At 37.9% G+C, this 16,519-nt stretch overlaps 4 protein-coding genes across 8 annotated transcripts; 2 read left to right on the forward strand and 2 right to left on the reverse strand.

Annotated features, from left to right (window-relative positions):
- The first annotated feature begins 222 nt into the window (after positions 1 to 222).
- Positions 223 to 2,580, forward strand: LOC124833773 (transcription factor PCL1-like). Of its 2 annotated transcripts, XR_007028438.2 has the most exons (3): positions 223 to 1,440; positions 2,163 to 2,421; positions 2,504 to 2,580. XR_007028438.2 is itself a non-coding variant. In XM_047308313.2 (2 exons), the coding sequence occupies exon 1, from the start codon at positions 526 to 528 to the stop codon at positions 1,429 to 1,431; it is 906 nt and encodes a 301-aa protein (XP_047164269.1). In that variant the 5' UTR covers positions 223 to 525; the 3' UTR covers positions 1,432 to 1,440; positions 2,163 to 2,580. The 2 variants fall into 2 exon arrangements, 1 of the variants encoding a protein (XP_047164269.1); XM_047308313.2 differs by having other exon boundaries at positions 2,163 to 2,580.
- Positions 2,581 to 3,718: 1,138 nt separating this feature from the next.
- LOC124833772 (Tetratricopeptide repeat (TPR)-like superfamily protein) lies at positions 3,719 to 6,133 on the reverse strand. The gene has a single exon (XM_047308311.2). It carries the CDS (start codon positions 5,757 to 5,759, stop codon positions 4,107 to 4,109), a length of 1,653 nt encoding a protein of 550 aa, XP_047164267.2. The 5' UTR covers positions 5,760 to 6,133; the 3' UTR covers positions 3,719 to 4,106.
- Positions 6,134 to 8,829: 2,696 nt separating this feature from the next.
- LOC124833751 (low-temperature-induced protein) lies at positions 8,830 to 11,627 on the forward strand. 2 transcript variants are annotated; one of them, XM_047308293.2, is made up of 4 exons: positions 8,831 to 9,162; positions 9,310 to 9,606; positions 9,715 to 10,728; positions 10,838 to 11,627. In XM_047308293.2, the coding sequence occupies exons 1-4, from the start codon at positions 9,075 to 9,077 to the stop codon at positions 10,888 to 10,890; spliced, it is 1,452 nt and encodes a 483-aa protein (XP_047164249.1). In that variant the 5' UTR covers positions 8,831 to 9,074; the 3' UTR covers positions 10,891 to 11,627. The 2 variants fall into 2 exon arrangements, with proteins under 2 accessions (XP_087965355.1, XP_047164249.1); XM_088109229.1 differs by having other exon boundaries at positions 8,830 to 9,606.
- A 137-nt stretch (positions 11,628 to 11,764) lies between these two features.
- Positions 11,765 to 15,368, reverse strand: LOC124833771 (Major facilitator superfamily protein). 3 transcript variants are annotated; one of them, XM_047308310.2, is made up of 14 exons: positions 15,090 to 15,355; positions 14,916 to 15,016; positions 14,634 to 14,712; positions 14,244 to 14,303; positions 14,079 to 14,145; positions 13,866 to 13,990; positions 13,687 to 13,788; positions 13,230 to 13,607; positions 13,084 to 13,131; positions 12,920 to 12,982; positions 12,755 to 12,835; positions 12,562 to 12,660; positions 12,152 to 12,289; positions 11,765 to 12,047 (listed from the first exon to the last, which is right to left on the reverse strand). In XM_047308310.2, the coding sequence occupies exons 1-14, from the start codon at positions 15,288 to 15,290 to the stop codon at positions 11,913 to 11,915; spliced, it is 1,677 nt and encodes a 558-aa protein (XP_047164266.1). In that variant the 5' UTR covers positions 15,291 to 15,355; the 3' UTR covers positions 11,765 to 11,912. The 3 variants fall into 3 exon arrangements, with proteins under 3 accessions (XP_047164266.1, XP_087965354.1, XP_087965352.1); XM_088109228.1 differs by lacking the exons at positions 14,916 to 15,016; positions 15,090 to 15,355 and adding an exon at positions 14,836 to 14,854; XM_088109226.1 differs by lacking the exons at positions 11,765 to 12,047; positions 12,152 to 12,289 and adding an exon at positions 12,309 to 12,432 and having other exon boundaries at positions 15,090 to 15,368.
- Positions 15,369 to 16,519: the final 1,151 nt, after the last annotated feature.

Consider the following 16,519-nt stretch of genomic DNA (forward strand, 5'->3'; position numbering starts at 1 on the left):
TTTAATTATGTACAAATAATAATAAATAAATAAAAAGAGAAGAAAGGAGGAGAGATAGATATTTAGAGGATCAAAAATATCTGGCTAAGTCGTCCACGTTGGCATCAACCCAACACCCATCTGGAATAAGATATTGCACTTTTTCTCTCCTTTTCACAATTTTTCTGAAATTAAAATTCATAAAAAATATAAGCAGCATTATTTCATTCATCTATATCATTATTTATTCATTATCCCTCTTCCTCCTCCCCTTCACTTTCTCTGTCGCCACCACACACGGCCGAATCTGCCAAATATCTTCACCACACAGTTGCAACTAATTTTCGTTTTCCTTTTCGGGAATCTTCTATCTTCTGTCTATTATCTAATTCTATCTTCTCAAATTTTTACTCTTCGGATCTAAATCCAATACACCTTTTTGGGTTTTCAGAGAGAGATATTTATATATCTGTGTTTGTGTTTGGGTCGGGGACATAGAGTGTGTCAGAAGCGGTTAAATTTGTTTTGACAGTTACAACTAACTGAATGGGGGAAGAGGTGAAGACGGGCGAGTACGACGAAGAGCGGGTCATGGAGTGGGAACTGGGTCTCCCCACCGCCAACGATCTCACGCCTCTCTCTCAGCCGCTGATTCCGCCGGAGCTCGCCACAGCATTCAGCATATGTCCGGAGCCCCACCGCACCGCCCTAGACGTCAACCGGGCCTCACGCAACACGCTCTCCACGCTGCGCGGCGGTGGGAGCGTGCACCAGGCCTTCTCCTCCTCCAACAACCACCAACACCACGAGGAGGACGAGGAGGAGGAGGACGAGGACACCGATCGCGACGGCTCGGGGTCGGATTCTCGGAAGCATCGGAAGATCGAGTGCGTGGCGGAGGAGGCGGACTCGGCGGTGCGGACGGAGAACTCGGCGGAGCGGACAGCAGTGAAGCGGCCGCGGCTGGTGTGGACCCCGCAGCTGCACAAGCGGTTCGTCGACGTGGTGGCTCACCTTGGGATCAAGAACGCGGTGCCGAAGACGATTATGCAGTTGATGAACGTGGAAGGGTTGACCCGCGAGAATGTGGCGAGTCATCTTCAGAAGTATCGGCTTTACCTGAAGCGGATGCAGGGTCTCTCCAACGAAGGTCCTTCTTCATCGGATCAGTTATTCGCTTCCACACCCGTGCCTCAGAGTTTGCACGACTCTGCTCCTCCCAGTGCCCATTCCCATGGTCAATCCCATGGCCATGCCAATGCTCATCTTCCTGTTCCCATGATGTCCATGCCCTATCCCCCTCCCATGATGTCCATGCTTGTCCTCGGCACGCCCCATGCCCATGGCCACATGGGAATCCCTATGCCTACTTCATCCGCCACCTCAGCTTACCATCCTTACAACATGCTGCACCAAAGGGATTGGACTCACCTTGCTCCCAATGATAAATGAGCCTCTAAGGTCAGCTATCACTGATTGAAATTTCAACACTCTTTATGGAACATGTTATGTGTTTAACTTGCATCTTGCTTGAGAGTAAATTGAATGCTCTGTTTTCTACGTGGCTTGTTAATTGTGTTAGAACTTAGCAATACGTGCGTTTGTTTGTGTTCTCCTCTGGAGGTACTGAATCTTTATTACATCAACTTCAAATCAAATGATTAATCGATGGCTCTCCCTCCATGGAGAAATTATTTTGTGATCTTGTACTACTTGCTGGAGAAATTATTACATGATCTAAGACTACTATGATCTTTAAATGATCTGCACATGGTTAAGTTTATTTGCTCTTTTTCATTAATTGAAATATTCAGTTACCTGTCACGTAGAGATTATGTGAAATCACAGAATGTAGTAGTTCTGGTTCATGTAATAATTTGTCCTCACAAACTGGCCATGAGTCTCGAATTTGTTGAAATGTGAACTAGCTTTATGGTGTTTGAACTTATTTTTAAGGGTAGAAATATGTACTGTGATGTGGGAAGTATATTTCGTTGGATCTTCCTGTAATACTTTCTTTTTCGTTTAGGATGTTTGATGTGCATATCTTCATTTCAATTTATATTGCACTGCTAGATTCTACGACATTATCAGTTGGTGGTGGTGGTGAATGGTTGTATTTTTAATACCATCAAATTTGCTTTTATGGCCATGAAATATACTTATGAATTTTCTTTTTGTAGATTGAACCGCTTGATTTTTTTCTAGTAGCTTTCCGAGAAGGAGAATAGCTGCATTGACTGTTACCCTGTAATTCATACAAATGGAATATTGAGGAAGTATATGAAGAAGACCATGTGGAGCTAGATTACAATCTGATTCAGTATTGTGTACCCTGTGCACAGATTTGCAAACTTCTTGGCACGCATATCTAATTCCTGTCACCTAATTACGAGAATTCTGGCTTATTTCTTCTGGTCTGCCTAGACAGCTGTTTCTAAAGTAAATTCTTAACTAGTTCTTGATTCATAAATTATAGGTTCTATTATTGTGTAATCCTGAATGTTTTAAATCTCTTTTTCAGAACCACTGAATAAAAGAGACTGAACAACAGACAGCAAACATTTATACCATGCTCTGGCATTAAATGTTTTTGCTTTATCTTAAAGCTCATGATCGTTATTTCGTTTGATAGAGATGTATCATTTTCTTAAATTGGGTGCTGTAGGTTTCTATGTTAAATGGTACACTGGGAGTAGAACGGGGATTTGTACCTTGTATATATATAGAGGCAGAGCACACGCATCCCAACCTGGAGAATTCTTGTTTAACCCATAACACAACTCACTTCTTGGGCACTCTGCTTTCTTTTTCGTGGTAATGGTCAAAGATTAACCATCATCTATGGTTTAATTGATTAAAGATTACGAGTAAGGCACAAGTCTATTTTGAGCAAAATAAATAGGTGTTTTGAGAAGAACCGAATTCTAGGTATTTTTATTTCTTGGGCAACTTATCATTTATATATTGAATCGTTTATCTTAAGAGGTGATGAGTCTTATAACTAAATTATACAAATTTATTAAGCTGCTTTATGAATTGAATTACTTAAGGAAAAGATAAAAAGTAGCTAAAGATTCAAAGCGCAAGGACACCTAGTTGGAGGTCAATTAAAGGAAACTTGTATGGATTAAGAGAAAAGGCATCCAATGGGGACATTCTCTTTTAAAATAGATAAAAAAAGAATACAGGGGTCTTGGAATCTTACACAAAGGCGCAAATGGCTTCAAGTGGATTAGGTTTCTTGGAAAAAATAGATTAAAGTTTTAGGGTCCCCAGTAATGCTTTAGATACAAAAAGTAGACCACAAGTCGTTTTCGCTTGAAAATAAAACTAGGTAAAGAATGAAGCAAATTATTCGTTACATGTTTTCAAGAACTAAACTTTTTCCGATCCCGTTGCAAGTATGTGAGATGCAATGGAAGAACTTGTGCTTTTGTTGCCCAAATAGCCTTTTGGGGATCTTTCGTTAGAAAAGGAAAGCAACATATCTTTTAGTAACACGTATTATATACTAGTAATTAGCATTTTCAAGAGGGACTTAATCCTGTCAATATTCCTGTCCTCCATATTAAATGTTGACAAATGAAATTAAATGAAATATAATGAAGTTACTATTTCGTATTTGAATATTTTTGGTTAAATATTATTAGTTTAAAAAATTACACTGTCAATTAGATAAAATATTTATTCAAAAATCAATAAATTCATCGTAAAGTTATTTTAATATTCTTTATAATAAAAAAAAAATAAACTACCTCTGTCCATACTTAAATTCATTTTCAGTTGTTCTCATCCTTTTTTACTATGATTCTAGATAGGGAAATGCCTAAACGATGAAAGGAGTGGAATGACACTTCCGTTTCAACACCTTTTCCTGCAAGGTATGCATGGAGCTATCTATTTCTTCGTAAATATCTAATCTAGACAATGAAATGGTACTCGTCTCCTTTTCCTTCCATCGTATTCAATATCTAAAAAGGATGCAACCATATGGACAGGTCCAACGGAGTATGTTAAGGAAATGTCGCCTCAGAAGAACACAAGACGATAGATCCAAAATTATATCTCTAGGTGCACCATTCTCTCAATGAAGCAAAACCTAAGGCCTCTACCGACCTATAATGTTATAAATTATTTATCCAACTCAAGCCTTGAAGTTTTCTGAGCTTTCCCTTCTTTATCCTTTTCTTGATCCTCTCAACCTTTGCCCATTTGCCTGCATCAGCATATAGGCTAGACAACAGAAGACGGTTTGCAGCACTCTCGGGCTCTAATTCCATCAGATGCAGAGCAGCGATTTCTGCAAGCTCCACATGCCCGTGATTTCTACAGCCAGCCAGTAATGCACCCCACACAAACAAATCAGGTTCAATTGGCATAGCCTTTATCATGCAATAAGCTTCATCGAGTTTCCCGGCTCGACCAAGAAGATCCACCATGCACGCATAATGCTCCAGCCGTGGCTCAATACCGTATTTTTCTTGCATGACCTTGAACAGCCTCTGCCCAAGTTCAATGTCTCCAACATGACTGCATGCAGTGAGAGCTGCCGTGAAAGTTAAATGGTCCAGCTTGGCAGCCCCTTCCTTCTCCATCTGATTGAAGAGCTCAATAGCTTCCACGCAATACCCATGATTCGCAAAACCAAAAATGATGGAGTTCCAAGTAACCGTGTTCTTCTCAGCCATCCTACTAAACAAATTCCTCGCTTCAGAAATGAACCCACATTTTGCATACATGTCAACAAGAGCACTCCTTACATATAAATCTCCCTCCACCCCAGTCACCAAAGCGTGGCCATGAATCTCTCTCCCAATTCTAACTCTTGCTGCAGTAGCACAAGCAGGCAAAAGGGTGCTTATAGTAGCTGAAGTTGGGCAGAACCCGTGACTCAACATTTGCTTAAACGCGTCAAATGCCTCGTTATTACGAAAGTTCTGCACAAAACCAGATATAACAGACGTCCACGATACCACATCAGGCTCCAACCCATCTGAAATCATTACTCTAAAAATCTCAGACACCATTCCTTGGTCACCCTTCTGCGAAAACCCAGATATCAAAGAGTTCCAAGTCACCACATTTGGCTTCAAACCCATCAACTTCATACTTTCCACCAAACTCAGTGCCTCATTTGCAGCACCCTGTTGAACATATCCAGCAACAACGGCATTTAGAGCCACCGTGTCTTTCATAACCATCCCATCAAACACCTTGCGCGCGTCCCCAACATTCGCACACTTGGAGTACATAACTATCAATGAACTGGACACAAAAGAATCGAGTTCGAAGGAACACTTCAAAATCAAGCCATGCGTCTTCTTTCCAGTGATTCGATCCCCAACGTGGCCGCAAGCTTTGAGAACGCTGGGGATGACGAATACGTAGTTTGGCGTAAGCCCTGGAATGGCCTGCATCTCAGAGAACACCGCCAGCGCGAGATCGTAGAAGCCGCAGCGAGCGCACGTGCCAATGAGGGCAATCCAGCGGCGAACATTTGTTGTGGGAATTTTGTCGAACAGTTTTCGCGCGTGGGAGAGTTGGCTACAGCACACGTAGAAGGTTACGAGGTTAGAAGCAATTACGTTGAAACGAGAGAAACCTTTGGTGATTAAGCTCGCGTGCAGCTTCTTGCCAAGGTGCAACGCTCGATCGCGAGCGTATATATCAATGAGTTCAGCACATCTTTGTTGTTCTGATCGGAAAAAGCGACGGTTGATGATGCCATTTGTGGCGGGAATCCTGAGCAATGTTGGGCTTCTGAGGAGACCATGCATAGCATAGCAGTAACTGGGCTACCGGAAATCAGTCCTAAGTTAGTACTCTGAAAACAAAGAAGATTTTTCCTTTTATTTTGAGAAATCTGCAAAAATACAGAACCAACGTTAAATTGGTCACAATTATTCAGCAAATATGAATTCTTCTTCTATCCTCTTTATCACTCTAAATCAAGTTTCTTCCATTCAGTCATGGTAATGGGGTGTTCAGGGTTTTACCATCTTTAGTTCCCAAGAGAATCACGTATTAACAACGGATCCAATCTCTTGTAATAGTAAAATTTCATATGTAATTTGAGTTGATGACGTAAAATACGTGTAATAAAAAAAATGTGAAAATAGAGGAAATATATTGGGAATATGAGGTTTTTTCTAAGTATCTAGGCAAAAATGCTTTGTTTTGTTTTTTTTATGTATAGACAAAAAAAAATTATTACGCAGGCAAGTGGTGGGTGAGAAGAATTCACATAAAGGAAAAAAAGTCGTGTTCCTTGTGTGACTTCTCTTTGGACACATAAGTTAAAGGTAAAGTTGTACCTTTCCAAAACGATTTTTAGGTCTTGATAATTTATTACTAAATCTTGTAATCAATTATACATGTTAAAGTGCTATCCATCTTGGTAAGAATCCAACTTTTCATTCTAAATCCAAACATATTGATGTGAGGTATCATTGGATACGTGATGTTTTGGATGCTAGGTTGTTGGAATTAGCTAAAGTTCATACAGATGATAATGGTGCTGATATGATGACCAAGGCATTGCCAAGAGGAAAGTTTGAAGTTTGTTGTGAGATCGCCGGTTTGGCAGATATCTCCACATAGTCGTGAGGGGGAGATTTGTTGGGTTATTGGACTCCCTTTCTATGTGGAGAATAGGTCCAAATAATGTGGACCTTTAGGTCCCACTAGGTCAAATTGAGATGGGTCAGATTAGTAGAGCACATTAGAGTCATTTGAAGAGAGGCAAAAACCAAGTGAGAGAAAAAGAAAGAGAGAAAGCCATTCCCGCATAACCCTAAACCAACACTGGTGTTTTATTCGTTGTGAACTCGTTCACCGTTGGATCGAGCTGATTTTTGGACACTAGGTTCCAGACATATGGTTCTTCATTCTGACCGTCTAGATGGTCAATCGGAGGTCTAGATTGGGAGAAATCGGTCCCGCACCAGCAGCCCTGTTTTGTGGAATTTTCATCTTCTTGGTTCTCATTTGTAAGCATTTGTGCTTATTTAAATTGGCTTATTGAACACATCATTTGGTGTTATTATTGGAGACTGTTTTGTACCCTATTATTGATCATATTGGATTTTTCTTTGGTCTGGACGACTTGTGGTTTTTACCCTTGTTGGTGTCTCTTTGTGCTTTGGATTGTATTTTTGTTTTATTTGTTTGGTGCTCCTCACAGATTCTTGCAAGAAGGGGGATTGAATTTCCGCTGCGTTATTACTGTTTGATAAATTGTTATATTTTTGGGCCCTTTCCCCATCAAAGTGGTGGGTGAGAAGAATTCACATAAAGAAAAAAAAAAGTTGTGTTCCTTGTATGACTTCTCTTTGACACATAAGTTAAAGGTAAAGTTCTACATTCCCAAAACGATTTTTAGGTCTTGATAATTTATTACTAGATCTTGTAATCAATTATACAGTGTTAAAGTCATGTAGGAAAAACACAAATTTACGTGTAATCGATTTTACCATTGCCATAATCGATTATATATGATGTGTAAATAGGTAAAAGCTTTGGTAATTGATTATGTGTATTCGAATAATGTCATCAAAAAACATAAACAACATACATGGTCAAGAACCAAAACAACTTTTTGTTTTAATACTAAAATCCTATTGTGATCGGTTACCAAAGGCTATAATTGATTAATAAAGAGTTTATCTCGATTTACACTTTTTGTAAGAAAGTTTTTACTCATTTACACTTTCTGTAATTGACTATGGCAAAGGTGTAATCGATTACAGGTCAACTCGTGCCCCCTTATACGACTTTAGCATTGTGTAATTGATTACAAGACTTAATTTATTACCCGGACCTAAAATTATTTTAGAGTGCACGACTTCACTTTTGATTGATGTGTCAGAGTGATGTCGTGACCCTTCATGACTTATCTAAATACCTATTTAAAATTTTGTTTTTGTCTGTATACATAGTTAATAAAGCATTTTTGCTTACATATGTAAAAAAAATAACGGAATATGAACTTTGTGAACTTTATACAAATCAAGACAATAGGGATAATAAAAAAAATTGAGGCAAAACTTATTTAATAATTTTTGGAACATTTAAAAGTCTTAATTTTTCTAATATATGCAGATATCACAAATTCATGAACAATTGTTCCACGTTTCTTTGGATCATTATACTCATGGAAAGGGGTGGGTAACTGAAAATGTAGCTAACAATGTTTGAACAATTCATTACAAAGTTCAATATTATCCATCCTAATTACTATAGCCCGACAGCCATATTTCGCTGTTTTCTTAAAAAAATTACGTTGTCTACGTTGATATCCATGTTCATCTTATGTTGTGACATGTTTAAACGAACAAAAATTCTATACTAATACCCAAAAATAATCCACATCAATATTTGTTTATTTAAATTTATAGTTGTTATTTATAAATGACATGAGTCAGTTTGTTTTTTCCTTATAATTTAAAAATTATTTAACTGATGAGTACTATAAAGTTACGTACTTTTACATTCATTATATAATATATAAGTAAAATAGTTATAAAGACGTAACTGTTTTTTAAAAAAAAAAAAGAAAAATGATGTTTTGATATACATATATTTTGAATTCATTTGATATTATTATTTCTTATTTTTTACTTTCTTTTTTTCTTAAAAAATACAAAAAATATCATTTTACATAATATATGTCAAATGAATATAAAAATATATAATTCTAATACTATTAAAAAAAAAAGAGTAAAAGTAAAAGAAAAGTTGTGTCAAATTAATATAAAAAATTATGTAAGTCAAAGAATTATTTTTCTTAATCGATTTGTTGATAGATCTACCTTAGAGTGGAAGAAGTTGAATGGTTTTTGTCGTTCTAGCCAGGTCAAATTACTAATTTAAGGAGTGGTTATTTGTGAGGTTTAGTATAGTAAGGAAAATTGTTAGTGTACACGTGTGGAAAGGGACTCCATAGGTGAAAGGGACCCCGGAAGCAATTGCATGAGCACGGTTCGTTTTCTGTGTTCAATTTCTGCCTCTTATTGTCCACGGATACACCAAAATATAAAAGCAGAGTTATAGCAAGGTTGAGGTAAATTGTGTTCCGGCTTTCATACACAGAAATGGCTCAACTCGAACGCCCCCAGAGACAACTTGAAACTACTTCAAAAGCTCCCCCTGCCATCCACACCATGGAACAACTCCTCCGAGGTAATCGTTTCCTCACAAAAAATTATGACTTCTCATACCATAATGTTTTACCATGCACGTCTACTCAAGGTATGAAAATATTTACAATGAAATTGATAGAAAGTAAAGTGTTTTGCTTATTGTTTATGGTTTGGTTTGAATATACAGGGGAGTCCTCAAAGTCTAGTAAGAATTCACCAACCTGCTCCTCTTCCCCTTCCTCCAACTTGTCTTCCCCCGGCTCCCCTTTCTTCCAAAGGTTGAGGTCTTCTCATGACTCAGAAGATGATCATTCCCAGAATCCCAAAAAATCAGTTCTCACCAAAGTCAAGGAGAAGGCCAAGAAACTGCGCCACAGCCTCAGCAAGAAAAAACATGAAGATGGCAACCTCAGTAGTCCATCATCTGCTACTGCCGCAGAAGGTGATGGAGCAGAAGAAGATGCTGAATTTCTCGGAGCTCCTAGTAATATACATCGTCATACAACACCTCATTCGTTGTTTTTCACAAACCTTTGTCTTTTCTTCCTCATCCTTAAAATCTAAAATTCTTGTCTCATTGTTAACATCTCAGTGTACGAATCAGAGAAGACACCTACTGGGTACAAAGCAAATGTAAAGCAGATTCCAAGTCCAAGAGCAAATCCTATGATCCCTGAGAAGCATGTTGTATCAAGCAGTGACAAACACGTAGTCGAACAAGATCATGAGAGGTCACTGTACCGTTCCTTATCCAAGAGAACAACGCACCCTGCAACAACAATAACAGCCACCACCCCAAATGCTACCACTGCTTCTGTTACTAATATTAACGTTAATACTCATCCTAGTACTCCTTCTCCTCTAAACAAGACAACCACTGAAACGGCAGCACCTAAACTGTCAACAGTTCAGACTGAAAAACCAGATGCTGCACATGCAACCTCCAAAGTTCAAGGTCTCACTGTGTCCAAACCCTCAGAGCTTCATGATCATCCTTCACCATCATCACCATCATCACCATCATCATCATCACCAGCAACATTTGCACCAAAATCAAGTCGCAGCAATTTGTCCTATTCTGCTCCTCGTACTCCCCTTGCAAGAGTAGCAACTTCCCAGTTTCCTACAACCACTCCGCGAACTACATCAGCTCCAATAACTTCAGCACCATCAGCTGCTCCTTCACTGAGTGGGAAGAACACAAGCCCCACCGCGCAAATATGGGATAAGGGTGTGTCCATGAAAGAGTACTTCTTGAACAAACTGGAGCCGGGGGAAGATGAGAAGGCGTTGTCTCAGGTGATATCTGAAGCAATGAGTCCTCGCAGAACTCCTGGTGATGCAGGCGTGATGGAGAAGGTGAGAGAAGCTGTCACTTCTTTGCTCCGAACTGAGGAACCTGCAAAATACGCAGACGCATCTAATGTTGCTACTCCGAGTACTACTCGCTTGTCACCTCAGAGTCCAGTATCTATCAACGCTTCACGCTCTTCATCTCTAATGCCATCATACTCCAATGCTTCTCGTGCTTCGTCTCAAATGCCAGCATCTACCAGTGTTTCTCGCACTTCATCACAAGTTCCTATATCTTACAACGCCCAGCAAGGTAACACAGCAATACCTGTTCAATAGTTATCTATCTCCTCTTCATGCAATTTTGTAATATGATATTGTCTATCTGATTGCGTTTGGTCTCTGTTCTTTTTAAAATGCAGACTATACAGAGGCCCAGGAAGAAAACCATGGCCGAATTCTTCAGGCAAATTGAAAGCCGCCATAAAGTATTTCCTACCCAATTTTGTGTTCAGCATTTTTACCTATGTATATGCATGTACCCGACAATCGTGCGTAATTTCAGTGTATTTGTAAATTTAATTTGTATGTGATAAATTGTGTTGTAAATTTGTATTACATTATATATTACACAATCAGTCTCATGTTCGCTACAGAATATTCTTATGAGAATGAATAAGAAAAGTATCCACTTTTTCATACTCACTTCACCAGTACAGGTAGTCATCAAGGATTCGTTTAATTACTATATATGAGAACTTCATTAGTTGTTTCTGTGAATTTAAGGAGGACTCAGGTAAGGAGAAGTACGTGTCAGACAAGTTTAGGGGATTTCAAAATATAATTTCTTTCAGAATCTACGTTTAATTTTAATTTTACATATGAAAATAGAACCTATGCTACTCAGGCTTAAATGTCAAACCATGCATAGAAAATAGAAAATTGAAGCGGACATGCACGCAAAAAGAATTTTCCACGGTATGTTTTCTCGCATGAAATTATATCCACCAACTACGCAAATGTTAGCCATGAAAATAAGGTGCATATATTCTGAATCATATTCGTATGTGCTAGAGCAAGTTAGCGTCAAACTGTAGCAGCATTACACAAGCAAACCAAAAAGCAGAGCCACACTGGACTTATCTTTCAAAATAATTCCCGAATCAAACCTGACCTCTAAAATTAGAGGAAATGCATGTGTCATCACAAGATTAGAAAATATTGATCAATTTTGTCAGTCAATTTTCAGAATAAAATTAGTGATGAACAATGTATCGAAAGATTAGTGCCGTGTTATAGGTGGTCCTCCGTTAGCATGGGAACCCTCATGGCGATTGAATCATGAATGCTAAAACCATAATTTGAGTATCTTGGTTAGAGATTAAAAATCACATTGTCTACTGAAAACGCTGTCAAGGTTATCAAATTCCATACGTACACAAGGTGAGAGAGTCAGCAAAATATCAGCAATCACATAAAATGATCTTAGATTAGCTGTCATTTCAAGATTTTGGATTCTATATCTTCTAAACTCAACCCTTTTGTCTCCGGCACAGAAAAGATAACGAACAGAAGTGATAGAATAGCAATAGCCCCAAAAAGGAGAAAAAGGTTTTCTGCTCCTAGAAACTCCTGCAGCAGAAATCAGTGCGGATTATAAACAACAAGAGCAGTCATACTAAAATGATAAGTTTATCCTGAATAGAAAAACAAAACAAAAGTAAAGAATCTAAAACCTTTAATGGAGAGAATGCAAAAGTGACTACAGCATTTGAAGCAAAGTTGGTAAGAACAGCCAGACTAATCCCCTTTCCTCTTGTGCGAAGTGGGAAGATCTCTGATACCATTAACCAACTTATGGGCCCAAATGATATCTGCAATGCAAATGCAATATGGCATAATTAACCACAGTATAAGGATCAGTTGAGTTGATCTCATAAACAATAGCATTACGCCAGAAATTTTATTTGTGGCTAGGAGCTTTTCTGGAATCAGAGGTCTCTCAATGCATGTCAACCTATGGTCGTTTTGTATCCAAAATGTATAGCTAAAATTAATTAATACTGTAGAAGAAGTTCATCTCCAGGTTGAATATGATAATGAAAGAAGCAGGACCAATGACCAAAGTTGGCCATGAGACATTTACCTGGTAGCAACCAACATAAAGAAGTAAAGCTCCAACAGCAACAAGTGGGAACCCTCCAAGAAATTTATAATATGCAGAAAGGAGAACTAAAGAGAGGGCCTGCAGAAATTAAAGAAAACCAAATAACCATTTGCATACGACGAGTTGCAGAGTATTAAGAATCTTTTAGTTTAATATGAGGTGGGATTCCTACAATGCCACTGACACCTCCAATCAGCAGAGGCCTTCTCCCCAAATCATCAACTTTAAGGACAGCAATCCAGGTCATTAGTAACTACATGCACATCAGTCACAGAAATTATCATCAGTGTCACAAAGTGATCCCATTCCTCGGTAGGACAAATCTAAATAGGTATACCTTGAATAAGCCAATAACAACTGAAACTTTTGTAGCATCAGATGCAGCAGAAAATCCAGCGCTCTGGATATTTATGACAAAATATAATAAGAAGTGAGCTAGATGGAAAGAACAGATTTCAGTCACAACAAAGTAGAAATGAAATGAGTATAAGGATTGTGTACCTGAAGAATTGGGCCTGCATAATATAGAACACTTGGTTGACCTGTTATCTATTGTAATAAGGTGACTGATCAGACAAAAAAATACAGAAAAGTTTCACCACATTTCCTTCAGTACGAAGAGACTCATTGCACTAAAATCGACCAACCTGTTGAAATAATACCAGTCCTCCACCAATTATGAAAGCTTTCAGATTGGGACCCTGAAACACCTCTAAGAAATTCCCCTCTGATTCCTGTTGTCCATAGGCAGACTTCAATGAGAGAAGGGTATCTTCTATTTGTCTCTCAGATTCTCTGTCACCAGGCGGTCGACCCCTTAGTTTGCTCAGGGAAACAATGGCCTTTTCCTTCAAATCTTGAAAAGAACCTTTTCCTTGCACTGCTCTGAGAAGCAGCCAACGAGGAGAAGCGGGGAGAGTCCACATTCCAAGCCCCATTAATACAGCAACTGGAGCACTAAATCCATACATGAACCGCCATCCCCCAACTGTATCAATCAGAAAGCTTCCCACAAAATAACCCAACTGCATAACAAAAAAGATGAGTTCCGTCTCACCACAGTAAATTCTTTAATAATAAGAGACATAAAAGACAATGCATTACCAGAATCCCCAGGACAATGAAGAGTTCTTTTAATGATACTAGGGTACCACGGATTTGTGATGGACATGTCTCTGCAATATACAAAGGAGCCCCATGCATGGCCTGTAATACAATGCACTTGTAAGATTGTGCAAGAATTATCCACATCGCAAAAACTATTACTGGTCAGAGTAGCCTACCAAACCTATACCAAGTCCATAAAGCAGCCTTCCTGCTAAGAGAACACCAAGTTCTGGTGAATATGCAGTAACCACACCACCAACTATATACAACAGTGCTGCAGCAATGAGTTGTCGCTTCCTCCCTAGGGTTTTAGCAGACATAATAGATTCAATAAGAAACAATTTAAAGAAGATTCAGTTGCCGGATATATAACTAATAAAAGCTCTTACCAAGGAAATCGGCTATAGCATATGCGAGAAGTGAGCCCAGAAGAGCCCCATATAGGGAACCACTAACCTATGTTTCATGGTAGCAATTAGTTTCTAATGTACTGATGAAAAAATCTTTTCCATGAAATTGCAAAAGGTTTTCGAATTATGATGCTGAAAACATACCACCAGTCCAAGCTGAATGGCAGAAAGATTGAACCATGTTATTCCGCTAAGGTCAGGTGACTGTGGATCCAAATCAACAAAATGAAAAATCATTGATTACATTTCTGCACTAAGAGTAGAAAGAGATAAATTTGATCCTGTTTGAATAAAAATTTCTATAAACAGTCAGAGAACTGAAAAAGTAAAGCGAATTGTGATTTTCGCAAAAAGCTTAAATTTTTTTAATTAACTTCTACGAAAGCTAAGATACAATAAAGGTTGATTTTAACAATGTGAAGAAGTTCAATGTATTTTACTTTCTTATCTTCTTCTTCTTCTACAAATGTTTATAGAAAAGTTTACTAAAAAAGTATTAAGTTGTAATTTAAGGACACTGAATAAAAAAATTACCTGCAGTGAGATTGTAGCACCGGAGGTGGCACCAATATCATAACCAAATAATAAGCCACCCAATGCGGGGAACAGAAACCTATATTTTGAAATAAAATACTGATTAATTGGAGCATGAAATCAGATTATTATACATTTTAAAATTATAAACTTTTGAGTATTAAAGTAGGATTGATATATAGTTTGCTTTTCTCTTCCGCACATTCATGGAGCGACAAAATTTTACTTTTCCCTCCAAAACGTCTCTCCTTTCCTCTGTAGAAACAGTGACAGAAAACATACGGAAGAATTACAGAAGACCAAGAAAATTCCTCTTGGTATGTTGCGTCAGAAACAAGCGACTCAGAGCTTTCCCCATCAGAATAATCTTTCTGCACTCCAACCTGCCCATATGAATATTTAGCCAAATTAGACTAAAAGCATCAAACTTCGATGAAAATTTGGGGGAGTCCTCACGTGGAATCTGCGCTTGGGAGTAGAATGAGACTGGAGTAGCGGATATGTGACACGTGTGAGCGCCAAATGATCGTTAATGGAAGAAACAAGGCGTGGATTGGTTCGAGAAGATGAGAGTAGAGATTTTGGCCTCTTTTTCCGTTGATTGTGCAGTGGGTTGAACTGAGAGAGCCAGAAGTTGGAGAGAGTAGTTGACGCCATGCGAGGTAGCTGGAACGAGAAAGAGTATAAGGCTATGGGTATGAATATGGAGTACGAACCGTGAAGTGATGATGTATGGAGCACGATCAGAGTTGCCAAGATATTTTTCAAATAATCAATGACTTTGGAAGCTTGCGTTCTAATTCACCAGAGTCAAGAAACCAAAAATTAATTGCTTAGTGGTTGCAGTCTTTTTCATCTTTAAGAACAATTACGAGTTAAACTTGAATGTTATTTTCCATATGTTTTTACTTATATTACACAAACATAGCCGTTCTAAGTATTTTCTTTTTAACTTTACTTGCATAAGATATGGATTTATTTCTTCTATTGCCAATTCTTTATAGCACAGAAATTAAATAATTATATACATCCATTATTAGTCCAAACATTATATCTTAGTGTGTATTTCGGGTGTAGGGTTAAACAACCTCCATAAACACACTCCAAACCTATAGGAGAATACCTACTAAAAATATTTTAATGTTTAAGTCAGTAAACAGTCGTACGAGTCAGAGTAAAGTCTTAAATACACAATAAATATGGTCAGATACATCTTATCTTTGATATGTGCCTAAGTAGGGATGGCAACGGGGCAACTCGATCCAACAAAAAAAAATCCACCCGCTACCCAGATATCCGCTTAAAAAATATCTGCAAATATTTTAAAACCCGCGGATATGCGTGGATACCCCGCAAATATTTAAAAAAATATATTTCTATAAAATATTATAATAAAATTTAAATAAAATTACAAAAAATATAATATATATTAAATTAAATATAAATTAAAATTTAATTTAATTATATTTAACTTTATAAAATATAAATTAATGTTAATTTTAATTAAATTTAACTTAATAAAATATAAATTAAGTTTTTATTTTTATGTTTTGCAGGTACGGATAGAATAATACCCACACCCGATCCGTTTATAAGCGAGTATTAAAAAATCCGATACTCGTAACCCGCGGGTAGTAAATATTCGCGGGTACCAACTATCTGTCGCAGATTTTTTTGTCATCCCTAGGCCTAAGATTAGTGGAATGTTAATTACGGTCCAATCTTAACCTATTACACTAATTAGTACTTAATCCTAGTTATGATTCTTGATGTTATTTGAGAAGTGTTTTGTTTATGGGATTGGTCGTCCAGTTGTCACTCATGTTATGTCGGATGACCTTCGTGTTATCTTTGTTCGGGATTTAGTGACATAAAGGGGCATCCAC

The sequence above is a fragment of the Vigna umbellata genome, chromosome 3 (genome assembly GCF_029865625.1).
Source record: "Vigna umbellata cultivar VRB3 chromosome 3, Vumbellata_1.0, whole genome shotgun sequence".
Lineage (NCBI taxonomy): Eukaryota > Viridiplantae > Streptophyta > Magnoliopsida > Fabales > Fabaceae > Vigna > Vigna umbellata.

What these genes read in the sequence shown, in the direction of transcription:
- LOC124833772 (XM_047308311.2), bottom strand. Translation starts at nt 5,759, where the DNA reads ATGCATGGTCTCCTCAGAAGCCCAACATTGCTCAGGATTCCCGCCACA.
- LOC124833751 (XM_088109229.1), top strand. Translation starts at nt 9,075, where the DNA reads ATGGCTCAACTCGAACGCCCCCAGAGACAACTTGAAACTACTTCAAAA. An exon ending in TGAATTTCTCGGAGCTCCTA is followed by an intron (nt 9,607 to 9,714) that starts GTAATATACATC and finishes TTAACATCTCAG; the next exon opens with TGTACGAATCAGAGAAGACA. An exon ending in ATCTTACAACGCCCAGCAAG is followed by an intron (nt 10,729 to 10,837) that starts GTAACACAGCAA and finishes TTTAAAATGCAG; the next exon opens with ACTATACAGAGGCCCAGGAA.
- LOC124833771 (XM_047308310.2), bottom strand. Translation starts at nt 15,290, where the DNA reads ATGGCGTCAACTACTCTCTCCAACTTCTGGCTCTCTCAGTTCAACCCA. An exon ending in ATGGACTTGGTATAGGTTTG is followed by an intron (nt 13,789 to 13,865) that starts GTAGGCTACTCT and finishes ATTGTATTACAG; the next exon opens with GCCATGCATGGGGCTCCTTT. An exon ending in TTGCATTCTCTCCATTAAAG is followed by an intron (nt 12,048 to 12,151) that starts GTTTTAGATTCT and finishes TTTCTGCTGCAG; the next exon opens with GAGTTTCTAGGAGCAGAAAA.
- LOC124833773 (XM_047308313.2), top strand. Translation starts at nt 526, where the DNA reads ATGGGGGAAGAGGTGAAGACGGGCGAGTACGACGAAGAGCGGGTCATG.